Source organism: Rhinolophus sinicus, linkage group LG02, assembly GCF_036562045.2.
Source record: "Rhinolophus sinicus isolate RSC01 linkage group LG02, ASM3656204v1, whole genome shotgun sequence".
Taxonomy (NCBI): Eukaryota; Metazoa; Chordata; class Mammalia; order Chiroptera; family Rhinolophidae; genus Rhinolophus; species Rhinolophus sinicus.
The window spans coordinates 91,171,874-91,188,767 of record NC_133752.1 but is presented as its reverse complement, the minus strand read 5'-3'; the positions used below and the strand labels follow the sequence as shown (position 1 = coordinate 91,188,767).

The window sequence follows — 16,894 nt, the reverse complement described above, 5'->3', positions numbered from 1 at the left end:
GCAATTGGTTAGACTAAAGCAACGTATTTGTAGCCACAAGGCTATGCTTGGTCAACCTACCAGTCATCTGAATGAACAGAGCATTTTCTCATCAACTTCACATTGTGTGTGTGTGTGTGTGTGTGTGTGTGTGTGTGTGTGTGTGTGTCTGTGCACACGTGGGTGTCGAGGTTGGGGGATTATGAGAGATCTGCAAATCTCAAGACTTACTAACAATTTTGATGGTATGGTTTTTATACATGAAAAAGGTATAGCACATTATTTTTCAAACATTTATCCACTTAAGCACCATTTTTATTGCTAGGAATTTATCAGGCCTTGACAAAGTCTACTTAGTAAACATGCTGACCTGGTTTATAACCTGATAAGACAAAATTTAAAGAGAGTCATTAGATTGAACAACTGGAAAACTTAAAGACACAAAAAGCAATAAAAATGTGTTGAACAATATTGAGCTGAATTTATTTATTTTAAAATAAATAAATTATTATGATTAATGACTAATAAAATGTTTGATTACTATAAATAGATATTTAGAGGACAAATCTCAGTTTTATGTTTATACAATTTAATTTCTACTTTAAAAATTTAAGTGTGAGTGGAGTATATTAATAAACTAAAAACATACTCTAAAATCTTGATGAAATATTACTTACTTCAATATGAATCATTCATAAGCAAATGGAAGGACCCATGACCCTTAGAAACTTCTTTATCAACCTTTAATATCAGAGTGCCATGAATGAGTATCATTTTAATAAACAATACTCAAGTAAGAGAGAAAATTACATACTAATTACTATTATTTTAATAAGCATAAAATCATCCCAGATGCTCACTGGCATCAATTATATCTCCCATTTTACAAAAAAAAATCAATATAAAAATATGTTTTTTAGAGTATGCATGTCCTAGAAAACTCTCTTTCACCTCTCCTAGTAGATAACGCTGTTAGAATGAAAATCCAAATTCCTTTTTCATCATGAAGAACACAGCGCATAATTTAGGCTGCTGAAGATAACTGCCCAATCAGCATTGTTGTAATGCCAGGAAGTGGCAATCTAAGAAGTGACACATTAACACTTTTAAACAGTCAGTAAGAATCTTAACATCTATAGATAAGAGCTGTGGGATGTACAATGCATTCTTCACTAGAGTTCATTTTTAATGAAATGCAAGGTAACAGTCCATGTGTATTTGGTGAAATCAGAGCTGGGAGCTTCATAACCTCTCCACAGTTTAATAGAGACTAGTTTAGGTTTGGGGGTCCAGGGACTCTGCTGTCCTTTTTCCAAGTGAGAAGCACTAGAACTATCAACTGGAAAGCTCTGCAGGTCTCTCAGAGGGCAAGTAAAGTTGAAGAAGTCAAGAAATAGTTAAAACAAACAAAGAAAGAAAAAAAACTCATAGACACAGACAACAGTATGGTGGTTACCAGAGGGGAAGGATGAGGGGAAGTTGAAAAGAGTAAAGAGAGTCAAATATATGTGATCAAAAGAGAACTGATACTGGGTGGTGAACACACAATGGGATTTATAGATGATGTAATACAGAATTGTACACCTGGAACTTATACAATCTTATTAACCCATGTCACCCCAATAAATCTAATTTTTAGAAGAAAGAAAAAAAATCGTTTGGTCATTAGAATGGATCAGCAAATTTATCCCCAAGCAATGTAACCTTTCATGTACTTAATACTATTCCCTTTGGATCCATGATTAGCTTCCCTCTAAATTATTTTTAAAATTTCCACTTACAGCTGGAATTCTTTTTGTTATTGTTGTTAGCTGTTAGTGTTCTATTTGGGTAAAACAATGTTTATTTGCACAAAACCCATAAAAGATATAAGCATGAAGAAAGAGATCTTGTCACTTCCTTAGCAGTTCACGTTGCCCTATAAAAAGTAAAAATAGCAGCTGCACTGTGTAGTTCCCCACATCTGAAGCCAGTTGCCAAAACAACATTTTGTGTTCACTGTGCAAGCTAAATAATTAAGGAAATGTAATTTTGATAAGTGTTTAAGTAGGTAATACATACCTATTTTACTTTGTTATTTTGTATATTAATGTATTTTTATCTCTAACTTGTTCCCCATAAGTTTTAGATAGCTTACAGGGAAAACGTAAGTACAACATGACAAATCAGTAGTGAGGAATTTTCTAGAGTGAGCATGTATTCCGCCTTCAAAAAGGAAAAGCAAAAAAAGTTATTTAAATAAAAAGACAGAAAATGAAGAATCACAAGGAAAGGCACCTGAAAACAAGACAGGAATGAAGCTGATACTAAAAATGTAGTATTTAGGCTCCCAACTGATATGAGCAGACAAATTTTAGAGTGTTGGACCAAGCTTCAGCTGGGCATTGAGAATGATATAGCAAATAATGTGGGAAGGGTCTCCGCCTTCACCACTCTCTCCTGGTATCACACTGATAAATATAGAAGAGTAAACGTGGCAGGGCTTTAAAAGGAAGGTAAATTCTGTGATGAGAGATTATTACAGAGGGTCTGAATTAGACAGGGGGTCTGGAAGGCTCATCTGAGAAGAGACAATTAAGCAGCGACATGAAGAATAAGGAAGAATGAATTAGGTCATCGTCACACAGCTAGCAAAGAGGTCAGAACATGAACTTCAAACCCTTAACCTCTAGACCATACTGTGGCACGGTCAGATTATGTAGAACCTTATGGGCCATGGTAAAGGTTTTGGACTTTATTCTGAGTTCCCTGAAAAGCTGCTGAAGATGAGGAGAATGGAAGGCACAGGAGACAGAGAGGTCATGGAGACATCAGCAAAGAGGCTCTTGAGACCGATGAGAAATGAAATTGTTACTCATTTAACATCAACTAGAAGATCAAATTATAATATTCAGAAAAAGTCTGGCTAGTCTTAATGAACAGCCCCCAAAATCCATTTTCCCAGAGAGAAAAATGTTCCAGAGAAATTGACATGCTAATGACTTGGAGCATTCTAGAAAAAAAAATCTGGGAAAGAAAATTAAGCCTTATTAAATTTTTTCAAAAAATATATTAAGCACACAAAACACTTTTAGTTATACTACTCTTAGAGAATAAGAGGAAAATGTAATATCTTAAAATATACACCAGGGCAAATTATAAACGTGCTATTCTGACACTATCCATTGATTAAAAATCACTGTGCTATGTAGAGTTTGCTTCCTTTGACGAGCATATCTGAGGTCTGGAAGGCAAATAATGTCGCCACCAAGTAATAAAGGCAGAGTACTGCTCTTACTTCACAGGATAGTTATGATGATGGATGCAGTCAATATTTGTAAAGCATTTAAAATAGTGTCCGACACATAGAAACAGCCATATGTATGTTATATACATAAAAAGTATAAATCACTAAATAATTTACTGGGCTTTTGAGTTTTGATTTTTTTTATTGGGGAATATTAGGGAACAGTGTGTTTTTCCAGGGCCCATCATCTCTAAGTTGTTATCATTCAATCTAATTGTGGAGGGCACAGCTCAGCTCCAAGTCCAGTTGCCATCTTCAATCTTTAGTTGCGGGGGCGCAGCCCACCATCCCATGCAGGAATTGAACTGGCAAACTTGTTGTTAAGAGCTCACGCTCTAACCAACTGAGCCATCCGGCCGCCCCAACAATTTACTGTTTTAAATGAATTCGAATAGAATAGAAAATACCAGAATGCAGTCACCAGTAAGGGTGATTAGCTTGTTAAACTTGGGTTACAATTACTCTGTTACCCAGTATCCCATACATCTGGGGAGGTCAAAAAGTTTGAGAAACAGTGTCACACACTACAGAGCCTTATGAAAGTCATGAGTTGAATTCTCGTATTTGCCTGTTCACACCACAAAGAAAAATGCTTCCATGCAGATATGCCCTGTGTGGGCAGAGACAGCTTGCACCAGCCAACAAGAGCCTACCATGTGCATCTCTTCCCAGTCCCATGTGTTTAATGACGTCACCTTGGTAGCTTGAAACTGGTCATGGTAAGAGAACTCACGTCAGAAAAAGTGGCAAGTTCTACAAATGAGGGTTTTTGCTCCTCTAGAGAGACACTTGTTGAAACACTGAGCAGCACACTGCTGCCTGTGCTCCAAACTGCATGCGTGTTTTCACCAAGTCGGGATAAATAATACTACTAAGGACTTCAAGACAAATATTTACCCTATCATCAGCTCTGGAAGAGCCCAGGAGGTACATTTCCAGCTGGAACATAGTTGTGGCAACTTTAAGAACTGTCTTATATTGATATCTGGTAAATTCAAAAGCCCTAAGATTCAGTTTCAGTTCCCTGCCTGGCATTGCCTAAATCTGAAAATAAATAAATGTATTCTTTCTGGAGTTTAGGCAATGTGACATTGTAGACTCATCAAACACTGAACAAATGGCTAAAAACTGATAATATTATTGATTTTAAAATATTCCATTTTTGAAGACTGTCTGAGAAAACTTTCTAATCTACATTTTCTAATCTTCAGCTTTTCATTTGGAATAGTCTGGCCTTACTCCCTAGTTGAGAGGAATAGTCTGGCCTTACAACCTAGCTTAGACTAGAGAATGTGATTTAATTTACAACATACAAATAGAAAATTTATTTTATATATTTATATCTGGAAATATAAAAATACATAACATAATAACTAATAATTATATTAATTATGTATCAATATGATTATACATACACAATATTATTATGTATGATTAATATAATACTAGATAATATGCAATACAATACATATTGATATAATAGATTACATATATAAATAATATATATAATAGTGAATATATTTAAATAGAACATAAATTGTAAGGGAAAATGTTGAAAAGTGTATAGTTGTCTTATTTCCAAATATAAATAATTCTAGATTTTGAAATGGTTTGAAGTGTCTCTGCTAGTTAGTGCTTGGATACAGACGAGAGCTAGGAACCCCAGCATGAACTCCAGCTGGGTGACAAAAAAACGGACACACACAGGAGTGAGCTGATAAGCTACCGTTAGAGCACTTCCCTCAGCTTCAATTACACATATTTGTTAGTGTCGTTTATTGACATGCTGTTCTGCCCACTGGACCGTGAGCTCCATGAAAGGGAGGCTCTGCCTGTTGTCATGGTACCTCCAGCATGGAGCCCAGTGCTGGCATGGAACAGACTCCCCATGAAGATTTGCTGAATGAAAGAAGGGAGGAATGTCTGTTCTAGAGTCTCGTGGCATGAGTGAGCAATGGGCATCCCGGGGGAATATCTGCAAGGAGGGAAGTAAGCTAAAGCATAAAAACCAGGCCGAATAACCACACCCCACCCCCATTTCCACACACCCCCAACCCCCAAGTCAACAGGAAGCAGGGCTCTGGAGTCCTGACAGAGACTACTACTCAGACAGTCCTTTGTCCCAGGTCCTAGGGCCCTTTAAGCAAGCCCACAGGACTGACTGGGCTAACAAGCCCCAGAAGACATGAGGAGCTCCTGGCAGGGCAGCCTGGGGACCTGCGTAGCTCCCTGGTAAGAAAAGACGTCACATGGCTTTGGGCCCAGCAGAGCACGCCAGTGTGGAGTGGCACTGGCATAGCCCAGCAGGGCTTGGGCAACATCGACAGGAGATGGCACCAATAGCAGCAGCCGTGATTCAAGGCAAGTCAAAGGGTTCCCAGACACTGGCAGCGTCAGGAGTCACCAGTCAGGGGACAAAAGTGCCCATGTGTGATTTCCAGAAGAAGGCATTTGTGAGTCTTAGGAAGCAACCTTTGAAAACCCCATCACACCCAGAAATAGAGGGGTTTGGGGTTCTAACATATTATAGCATGTGGAAGCAGAGTGATGTTCCTATACATAGGACCCCACTGTTAACATACACACCACTTAAAACTAACAAACAAAAAATAGACCAACAATGTCTGTACATTGGACAGACCAACAGCTCACCAACCGATTTCACTCTCTTCTGTCCTAGACAAGAAAATCTAGATACTGAAAACCATGTAAAACTTAAAGCAACAAAGGAACAAGACAAACAAATAAAGAAACAAAAACTCACAGACACAGGCAATAGTTTAGTGGTTACCAGAGCGTAAGGGGGGAGGGGAGGTAGAAGAGGGTAAAGGGGGTCAAATATATGGTGATGGAAGAACTGACTCTGGGTGGTGAGCACACAATGTGATATATGTAGATGATGTAATACAGAATTGTACACTTGAAACCTATGTAATTTTATGAACCATTGTCACCCCAATAAATTTTAATTAAAAAAAAAAGAAAGAAAGAAAATCAATGACCTATGCCCTTAATTTCAAACTGGGGCCATAAACTTTTGTTGGTTAATATTGGTATGGAGAACAAGGCTTGATATTATAAAGTAATGCATGTTGCATTTTTTTTAATGTTCCCTTACTCCTATCAGTCTCTGAAATATTTATTTTGAAAATCTCTTGCTACTCTCAAGAATCTCACTTTATATACTAAAATTGTTCATAATTTTTCCCATGTAGGAAAAAATTGACAATTAAGCGCCACATTGTTAAAATCATGTGAAGCTGCCCTAATCAAAGGGAGCCCTGCTTCATGATTCGATAACTCGGGAGGTCCTCTGTCTTGTGGGGTCACAGCAATATAGTTTCTGGCCCACTCCACACTGACCTAATCCTGACAGTTCTGCTTCATGACAAGGTGCAAATCAGAAATCCTAGCCTTCTCTCACCCCACGCTGGTAAATGGCTGCTTATTTCTTGAGAAGAGAAAAAAAATCCTAAACTGACATCGTTTCCTGACACTTCCCTCTTCTAAACAGCAAAGGGAGGGTATGAAAGGAAATACTCCCCCCTCCTTGGGGGGCTCCACACACACTGTTCCTCATACATGCTCTCTAAACACATTGCAAAACATATTATGGAGACCCAGGTCACACACTGGGCTCATATTGTATAATAAGCTTTTTCTTAAAAAGAAACAAAGGGGAACTCAAAATGCCATTCATTTTCTTCAGCGTCCCTTTTTCTTTTTTCTGTTTTTTTAAGGAGGGCGCAGCTCACAGATGCCCATGCAGGATCGAATTGACAACCAGCACCACATTCTAACCAACTGAGCTAACCGGCCACCCCAGCGTCCTTTTTTCTTTTCCCTCCTCCCTTCCGTGCAATCTTGCATACACTTTGAGCCAGAAATTGCCCATCTAGGCATCTAACATGAAGACATAATCACGTATGCTGAGGTACAGCTGTCCTCTGATATACTGATCAGGAGGTAGAGTTCTGCCTCTCTACTCTGAAAAGACCCCTCTGGTGGTTCTAGTGGGTACGTGTGGGTAAGAGCCCTCTGCATATATGATAACAGGTGGCCCGTGATTCACTGGAAATAGCTTAGACATTCAATAAAAATCATCATTCCCATTCATTTTAAGGAATTATGTGTGGTAAGTCAATAAGAAGAATAACAGATCCTTTTCTTCCAATTCCTGCTCCCAAAACTCTCAGCCTGGATCAGTGCTATAGTCCATACCCAAATTTCTGAGTATCACTGAAGAAAAATCACATAATCTTGATCGGACCCAAGACAAATTCCTCATTTCCATCCTGGGCTGTACCCTAAGCTTCTCCATGGCTTTGACCCACTGTTTCTACTCCCCACAGCGAGGACTCCAAACCTTGCCCATTCTGTTACAGAATCTCTCTCTTTCCTTCACCACCATTGGTCTCAGCAGATAACGTGGCTTCCTAATTCACAAAGACACGGGGCATTTTCACGTGTAAATTGCCCTTGCTTTCTTTCTACCCATCCATTTCAATCACATTTTACAAGTGTGAATCACCTGGGCGGCTTTAAACATTACTAGTGCCTGGATCCCATCCATCCACCCAAAATTATGATTTAATTATCTGGGGGTGCAGTCTGGGAGTCAAACATTTTAAAGCCCCTTCGGTGATTCTATCTGTACAGCCAAAAGTGAGAACCACTGCTCTTAATTGGGGATATAAATAAGGACTCAATGAGGTTTTCTTTTTAAAAATCTACATGTACAAGTCCCATCGCCAGAGATTCTGATTCAATTATCTGGTGTGGTAATGATTGGCACTGATATTTTTAAAGCACTCTATTAAGTGCTTTTCATATGTTGGAAATATCAGGAGAAATTGACAAAAATAAGAGTAGAGGAGGGGTCTAAAAGCTTTGCCAGACCAAGTAAATAAATATACTGATTATCATATTTACTAGTTTCCTGTAAATTAACAAGTTTGTACCCTACAGAAAATCCAATTTCTTCACTAAACATTTAAATGTAAATTTTTTTGAGAAAACAATTGGTAAATATATTGTCTTGAAGTGAAAAAAAAAAGACTTTTTAAGTATAACACCAAAGACAGAGTGCATAAAGAAAATATTGATAGATTGTGTTATATCAAAATTTTAAAATCTCCTATAAAAAATCACTATAGTGAAATTAAAAGGGCAAATAACTCAGAAATATATGATACATTTATGACAGACAAAGCTTAACATCCTTACTATTTACAGAACTCATGAATCGGTAGTTAAAAGAAAAGAATGGACATGTCAACAGAAAACAGATCAAGGACATATCTATATGATTTTTAAAATCTACAAATAGCCAATAAGCCTATGAGAAAATGTTCAGTACAGCCACTTCTTTAAGCAAATTATTAAAACAATAAGACACTATTTTTGCCTAGGAAGTTGGCAAAAATGAAAAGGAATAAATTGTCTAATGTTACAAGGTTGAGGAGAAACAGGTGTTTTCTTACACTGCTGTTTAGAGGGTAAATTAGGGCATTCTTTAGCGGGAGTCACTGATTGATCGACACATATCAAAAAAACATGAAAACTTTGCAGATACTTTGAGCCAGAAATTGTACATCTAGGCATTTACCCTAAAGAAACAATCATCTATGCTATTCAGGGCCAGCAGTATTTGGTCCAAGTCACTGGATATTAAAGAGACTACACAGAAGGAACTGGACTAGGGCCATTGCTAGCAGATTTATTTGAAAACCTTACACTGCCAACATCATATCTGGCACCTCTTACTGATGTGATAGTGGAAACCAACTCCTCTGCAGAGCTCTGATGTTTTCTACTCAAATAGCCTGTTGATCTCACCTCTAGTCATCTCTGACTGTGCAGCTATCCCGAATGTAGCCAAACTATCTTGCCACCCTCTTTGTACAACCCCCCACGACCCTCTCTGTACATGTCTGCATGTGCAGCCAGTCCATAATAGTCCCTTTCTTCTGGCAAGCACTGTCTCCATGGAGTCCAGGCATGTACAGATGCTCAGGGTCTTCTGAGGACACTCTGTGGTCATCATCCTGATATCATTCGGCTGTCGTCCAGTGGCATAACTGCTAACATAACTCTCTCTGTCCCCAGCCTCTGCTTGGCTAGTCACCTCGCAGAGTGGCTTCTGACTCTCATACACAGCACAGGCTCCCCTGAACAGACCACCTGCACCATCCATGTACCAACTGTATTATTAGCTAATAAATCATAGTTCATTAATATAATATAATATTATGCAACCAATAAGAATGACACAGCAGAAAAAGATGGAATAATAAGAACGATACTCACAAGATATAGTTAAGAAAAAAGGAAGTGATAAAATAGGTTTTCTTAAATGAAAGATGTTCATCAAGATGCTATCAGTTACAAATCTCTAGAGTATAGGAGTATGGTTGATTTCCATTTTCTTCTTTTTGACTGATGTCTATTTGACAGCCTTTTTAAATGAATATGTATTATTTTGGAAAAACAGAAAACATTAGAAATAAAACAATTCAAAATGGAATGTTTAAAAAGTTACCTGTTGTTGTTTTTGTATGTGTTGGGCTACAAACCTGAGAAACTGTATTGTGCGGTGGGGTGTGAGGGACGGAGGGCAGAGTGGGATAGGGTGTGGTATTGCATTGTATTGTGTTGTGTTGTATTGTGTTGCGTTGCATTGCATTGCACTGCATTACACTGCACTGTACTGTATTGTATTGCATTGTATTGTACTGTATTGCATTGTATTGTACTGTATTGCATTATATCCCATAGCAGCAGCAGTCACAAGACTTTGGGCGAGGGTACACTTTGTCTCTAGATGGTGCAGGGTCATTATTCCCAAGGAGTCAGGGCTGGAGAGGTTGAGAATTGGCCACCACCTGAGTGACAGTCCTGCCTTAGAAATAGATAGTTATGACTCTAAATGAGGGCCTAGATGAATGGTTTTCAGACATTAGCAGAAGTACCACTTTTTCAAATGAGATCTTTCATAACATACTAACTCCTAAACAAACAAAAAATGTGTTGATCTGGTATCAGTAGGAATTGGGACATCCAGAAATTTTTAGATTAGCTCCTGCAGTAGCTTTGTAGGCTTCCAAATTGACAATTTGAAAACAAACAGTAGTTGGTGTTAAGAAAACAACTTCCATTCCAGCAATAGGTTTGTGGACTCAGGGTGTGACATCCAACTGAAATTATTCTTACTACCCAAGCATGCCTATTTATTTCATGTACACCTAACACCTTAGATAAGATGAAGTTTTCCTTTCTCTGTGGCCCCAAAGTACTTTAACTATTACACTCTGTTATACCAGTAATAACAAGGTATCGGAGCAGAACTCATGCTATTCAAATGAGTCCTGCAGGTAGGACTGAAAATTTGCGCCCTAACTGTGGACTTCTTTATGTATGTTTATATTCACTGGTTCATATGGGGGTTAAGGAATCTAGGTTGGGGCAGGAAAGGAAATCTAACAGTGACCATGCTTTGGGGTTTAGATGATATAAATAAGGACAAACTATGTGGAATAAAGCTACCTCAAAAGAAGCCACAAGATCCAGTAATAGGAGGGAAATGGTGGTTTCCAGCTGAGTAGAATGGCTATTATTTGGAATCATTAAAGCCCAGCCCATCTACTGGTACATAAACATTCTGGGGATAAAGGCTTATGTTTCCTCATTAAAATAGCTATTCCATTACACTGTTTGGGGCCTCTCTAGAAAAGTAGAACTCAGTGGAAGGAAGCCATTATTCCAACTGGCAGACAAAAGGAAGTCAGTGCAAAGCACCAGCAGAACATCGAGCAAACATGCCAGAGGCGAGTCTCAGCAGTACTGAGAGTGTTTGGAGCACAGAGTAAAGCAGGAGTGGTAGGAAAATAGTGCACCAAATTCTTTGTGCACGAGAATGACGACCGAGAAGAAAGCAGGAAAAATGGGGTAGCCAACAGTGTGGACAACAGATGAGACCACAGGAGACACTTCCGGTCTGGTTTGAAAATGGGAGCGGAAACAAGATGGCAGAGGAAGAGAAATGGAGGTCTAGTCACTGGCAGGTTGAGAGTGAACTAGCAAAATTCAGATGGAAATGTTCAGGTATGCTCATTTGTACACTTACTAGTAAGACCTGGGGACATATGGTCTATATATTGGATTCTTGTTATTTGTTCACTTGCCTGGGTCTGGACATTACAATGAAGTCCTTACTCAATGTCATTATTCCATGACTGTAAGTGAAATAACGTGTAAGGAAACCAATTTTATGGTGAATGACACGACATTATTCGAGGATCTACTGTATTAAGTACTACCGTAGGTACATGTGTGATTCTGCCATGCCTCAGAGGTCTATGCAGCAGGAAACATTCCCACGTGAGGCCCAGGCTCTGAGCAATGATGCACTTGGACGTTATGACATAGTAATCACGTGATACTGAGGTATTTCAACTGGTAATTGGAAGTTAGCAGAAGGGATTCCTTGGATCAGTGAAGATTGCTCTAAGCATAAGCATATTTCATATATAGAATAACTTCTATTTTAAAAATTAGAAAAGGAAAAGCTACACAAGAAGCAAATGTTGGTAGCTTGGAATTGAGGTGGTTGGGATAGTACAAGAGCATCCAGAAATCCAAGCATTGTAGATTATCTTAGTTTCATCTAGTATAACATCAAAACTGCTGCAAGACAACAGACGTAAATGCATTTCAAACTATCTGGAGAGAGCACAGAACAGAATATATTCCCTTTCCCAACATTGGCTAAAGGGAGCCATCTTATTCTGAATGTTGTTTGCCACCCACCCTTCCCTACCTCTTTGATTCTGAAATCCTACATGCAGTGAAACCATATTTATAGCATACTTCCTTATGTTCAGATTCATATATTATAATTTACATGTTTATGAACTTGTGTATTGATATAAGTTCCAGAGGATAAATGAGAATTCCCCGTGGATTCAAAATTCGCACAATTTATTTCACTAGTATGCATGTTAAAATAAGTATTCGAGACTATTCAAGTTCAAAGTTTGCATAAAAAGTTAAGTGTACAAAAAAATCAAAAAACAAAAAGGAATTAAAGGTACATATAATTAATGTTTACAAAGGCATTTTGAGGGAATGCTGGTTCATTAAAGGGTGATTTTATTAAATTGTGGAGAATTAAAAATATGAACCCTCCTAAGTTTGGACAGAGAAGAGCTCCAGAGGGAGGCTCTTCAATGAACAAGGGGCAGTTGTATAAGTTGTCCTCGCGTCTTCTCCCCAAGACTCACTTCTTCTCTGGAGTTTTCTTATTTTGAGTCTCAGTATCATCATCACTTCTGAATACAGGGAAAATTCCCCTTTAAAAATCCAACTCATCATTTAAAATATAAAATGCCAATAAAATATTCTCAAAAATATACATGTGCATTTAAAAAAAAAGAGATCTTTCACTAAAAACTTGAACAGAAACGTTCCCATTCACATGGAGAGAACAGAAACATTAAAAACAGTTTGATCTCAAAATAGGTTTACGTGGTTAAGGAGTCTGAAGAAGTAGCAAAGAGTTTGGCGACTCCCAAATCTCCTCAGTTTAAAACAAATGTACGTGACTCTGGAGGGCAGATGTAACTTGATACCTTTTCCTCAACCCATGGCCACTGACTGCCATCTTATCTACCTTGTCACCTGTGTCATGTTAAACATAATAGTTCATCACCTCCTACCCAAGACAAAGTGCAAAATATAAAGGTCAAGAGTGTCAGATTTCCTGGAGTGTCAGCCTCCAATTCAGTTTTGCTGCCAATTTGAGAAGCAAGAGTGACAAGAAGAATGGTGGCTCATAACCCATAAAATGATTGTCTGGTCTTTTCCTTCCCGGCTGTAGTAGTCATGCCTATTACTCCAAAGCATTCTCTGATGAGTCACTCAATTTACCCTGTCCAGCCCATCAGGAAGTGATTAAATAAAACCTACCCATTTCAAATGCAAAAATCTTAGCCATGCAATAATTGCAGCCTACAAATACTGTGAATTAAACACAGCTACTACCCCATGAAACAAAGTCAAGAGAATTTAGGACTCACCAAACAGAATATTCAATAAACAAAATACTTTTTTTTCCTAAAAAAAGGCCAACCCATATTTAATTTTGACTGATTCCTTTAGAGAATGTGGCAAATACTGGTTTTTATAGTGTGAATTTTAGCTTTCTGATAATCCACTGTTAAAAACAATTCCCTAGGACATAAGTGCAGTAGTCCTATTAATTCCTGTATCAAAGGTATCCAAACTAAACTCTTTATATATTCATCTAAACTTCAGGTTTTAAGAGAATTCCTAAAAATAAATTACGTAGATAATTTTCTTGCTAGAGTAAACATTACATTTTTGATACTAAATATTTGGTAACTTTATTCATTTATCAGTGCTGTCAAAATGCAAATAAGAAATAAGAATAACTGTCTAGCTATCAAAGTAGGTTTTTAAAAAATTACATTCCGATTATTATTCATTTGTAAAATTATATTCATTTGTACTCTTCTATCTGTAATGTTAACCCTGAGAAAAGTTATCATTAAACATGTCAATAGATAACAAGGTGGGAGAGAGGTGAATGATATATCTAACTTTAAAAAATTTTACATTAAAAAAATACTTACTCTTTTGCTTCCCTCTAAGAGAATATGTCCTGAGTTTTTCAATAATATCAACCACGATCAAAGAAGTCAGAACCAGAGACACTGGCACATCAGGTAAGGTATCAGGTAAGACAACAGCGGAACCATTAACATTCTTTTGAACCTGTTTTCAGAAAACCATTTAGAAGTATTAAATCTTTGTGCTTTCATTATTTAAAATTATTTTAATCATCTGAAAACAGTACTAAATTAATTATAAATACATTTATTAAAAGACTAGAAGCTTGGTTTTCAGCTTCTCAAGTATTCAACCCCCTAAGATTTTGAACCATTTCTAAAGATGTAATAAGGATTCATATCAACAGAAGAACTTTCAGTTCAAGAAACAGCTTAGTAAATGCATGTAAAATGTAATAGCAGGCTTCTGGTAGAGGTGGAATAGGCAATTTCTTCCAACCCTGCTGCTAAGCAGAGCTTCTGGAGTCCTAGCTCAAAAAGCTACAGGGACAAGTATTGGAGTTTAGGAAATTCCAAGAAGGTAGAGCCCCAGCTAGACTTTGGGGCACTTGTTTCATCTGATTAAGGTATCTACAAAAAAAAGAAAAAAAGAAAAAAAACCTATGGCGAGCATCATATTAATGGTGATATGTTGAGAGTTTTTCGTCTGAGATCAAGAACAAGACAATGCCACCATGACCACTTTTATTCAGCATTGCACTAGAGGTCCTAGCCAGTGTAATAGACAAGAGAAAGAAGAAACAGTATAAACATTGGCAAGACAGAAAAACAAAACTTCATCATTAATAGACTATACAATTGTATATGAAGAAAATCCCCCCAAATGGAGAAATTATTTCTACATGCCAATAACAAAGAGAAAATGAGATTACAAAAAACAAACAAACAAACAAAAACCATGATATAATTCAATGCAACCTCAATCAAAAATCCAAGTTTTCCTAGAAAATAACAAGCTGATTCTAAAATTTACATGGAAATACAAAGGGCAAGACACCAGAAGAAAACAAAAAAATTATTAAGATTTACTCTTCTGGATATAAAGAGCATTTATAAAACTACAAGAATTAAGACAATGTGGTGTTGGCACAGGAATAGAAAAGTAGGTAATGGGACTGAACAGAAAACTCAGAAATAGACCACACACACACACACACACACACACACTCACAGACACACACACACACACATATATATATATATATATATATATATATATATATATATATATATATAACTTATACACATATATATATATATATATCATATATATATATATATATACTTATCTGATTTATGATAAAGGTAGCACCACAGAGAAATGTGGAAAAACAGACTTTTTAATAAATGGTGCTCAGTCCATGGGATATTCTTCAGGAAAAATAGAACTTGCCTCCTATGGCATAACACGTACAAAAATTAGCTCCAGTTGGATTGTAAAGAGAATGGTAGAACAATACAGGGCCCAAAATATAATATAGGAGAATATCTTCAGGATCTCAGTTTTCAGATTTACAATATGACAAAATCTTCTCAAATAAGTTACTAAAAGCACTATCCATAAAGGAAATAAATTGATAAATTGGACTATTTTTAAATTAAGAACTTCTCTCTATCGAAAGAAACCTTTAAGAGTATTAAGTCACAGAATAGGAAGATATTTGTGATACACATAACCCACAAAGGGCTTGAAATCTGAATATGTAATTCATCCAAATCTATTTTTAAAAGATAAGCAACACAATGGAAAAAATGGGCAAGAAAAAAAAATGCTCAGTCTCATGAGTGATTGGGAAAATGCAAAACTACAATGAGATTCAAGAATATACCCATCAGAATGGCTAAAAAAAAAGACTTAAAATGCAAGTGCTGGTAAGTGTGTGGAGCAACAGAAATGCCCCCTCTCTGCTAGTGGAGGTCTAAACTGGTCTAATCTCTTTGGAAAACCAGCATTGTCCTTTACAATGGAACTGATGGGTATCTTATGACCCATCAGTTCTACTCCTGCATATTTCACCAACTGAAATGCTTGCCCATGTGCACCGAAAGACAAATGAAAGGATGTCCACAGCAGCATTATGTATGGCAGGCAAAACTGGAAACAACTGAAATGGCCATCAAGGGTAGAACTGATCCATGAATTGTGATATATTTATGAAATGACTCCACAGGAATGAAAATCAATAGGCTACAGTTAGACACAAAAACAGGAATGGACTACACTTTTGAATAAAAGAAGCCAGATGCAAATTAGATAGATGGTAGATGATTGACAAATAATATACATCAGTTGATTTCCCTTTATAAAATATTTAAAATCAGACTAATCTGTGGATTAGAAGTTAAGGTGGCACACTACCTTTGGGGTGGAGGGAAAGATTCATTTCAAGGAACATGGGATGGCTTTTAGGCAGCTGGCAAAGTTTTATTTTTTTGAACTGGGTAGTGTTTACACAGGGTTTTGATTCATGTTATCCCGTTAATATTGTATATTTATGTTGTGTGTACTTTTCTGTTTGTGTGTTACACTTCAGTGAAAAATTACCCCCCATACTTACCTCTCTCACCACGCTTATCATCTGCTCAACATATGAATGAAATATCACAAAGTAATTTAAGTTGTGCACTTTGGGGAAGTGAAAATTATATCTTTCACAGCAGCTTGCAAATTGATAAGATTAGGAGGGCATTCTTCTTTGAACTTCTTGGATAATAAATTCTTACAGCCTGGAAGTTCTGCCTATAATATTCCTGTCCTGCAGACTCCTGTCCATTAGAGCCCTTTTGAAGCTGCATTTAGTCAAAACATAAAGTTATTTTCAAAGAAGTATCATGTGCAAAGTATTTGTCAGTGGATATATTATCAAAGGTCTTAGAGCATCAGTGGTGGTTATGCACTGGAATATTGTTCTATTCCATTTAGAACTGAATACAATCATGAAAGACAGGTTAGAAGAAACAAATATAGGACCTACTTTCA

General features: G+C 37.1%; 1 protein-coding gene across 1 annotated transcript in view; it reads right to left on the bottom strand.

Moving 5' to 3' along the window:
- Window positions 1-16,894, bottom strand: part of TMEM236 (transmembrane protein 236) — a 34,519-nt gene that overhangs the window by 5,527 nt on the left and 12,098 nt on the right. The window contains exon 3 of the mRNA XM_019752069.2: window positions 13,918-14,059. Coding sequence (XP_019607628.2) covers window positions 13,918-14,059 — 142 coding nt within the window. The remainder of the gene's footprint in view (window positions 1-13,917; window positions 14,060-16,894) is intronic.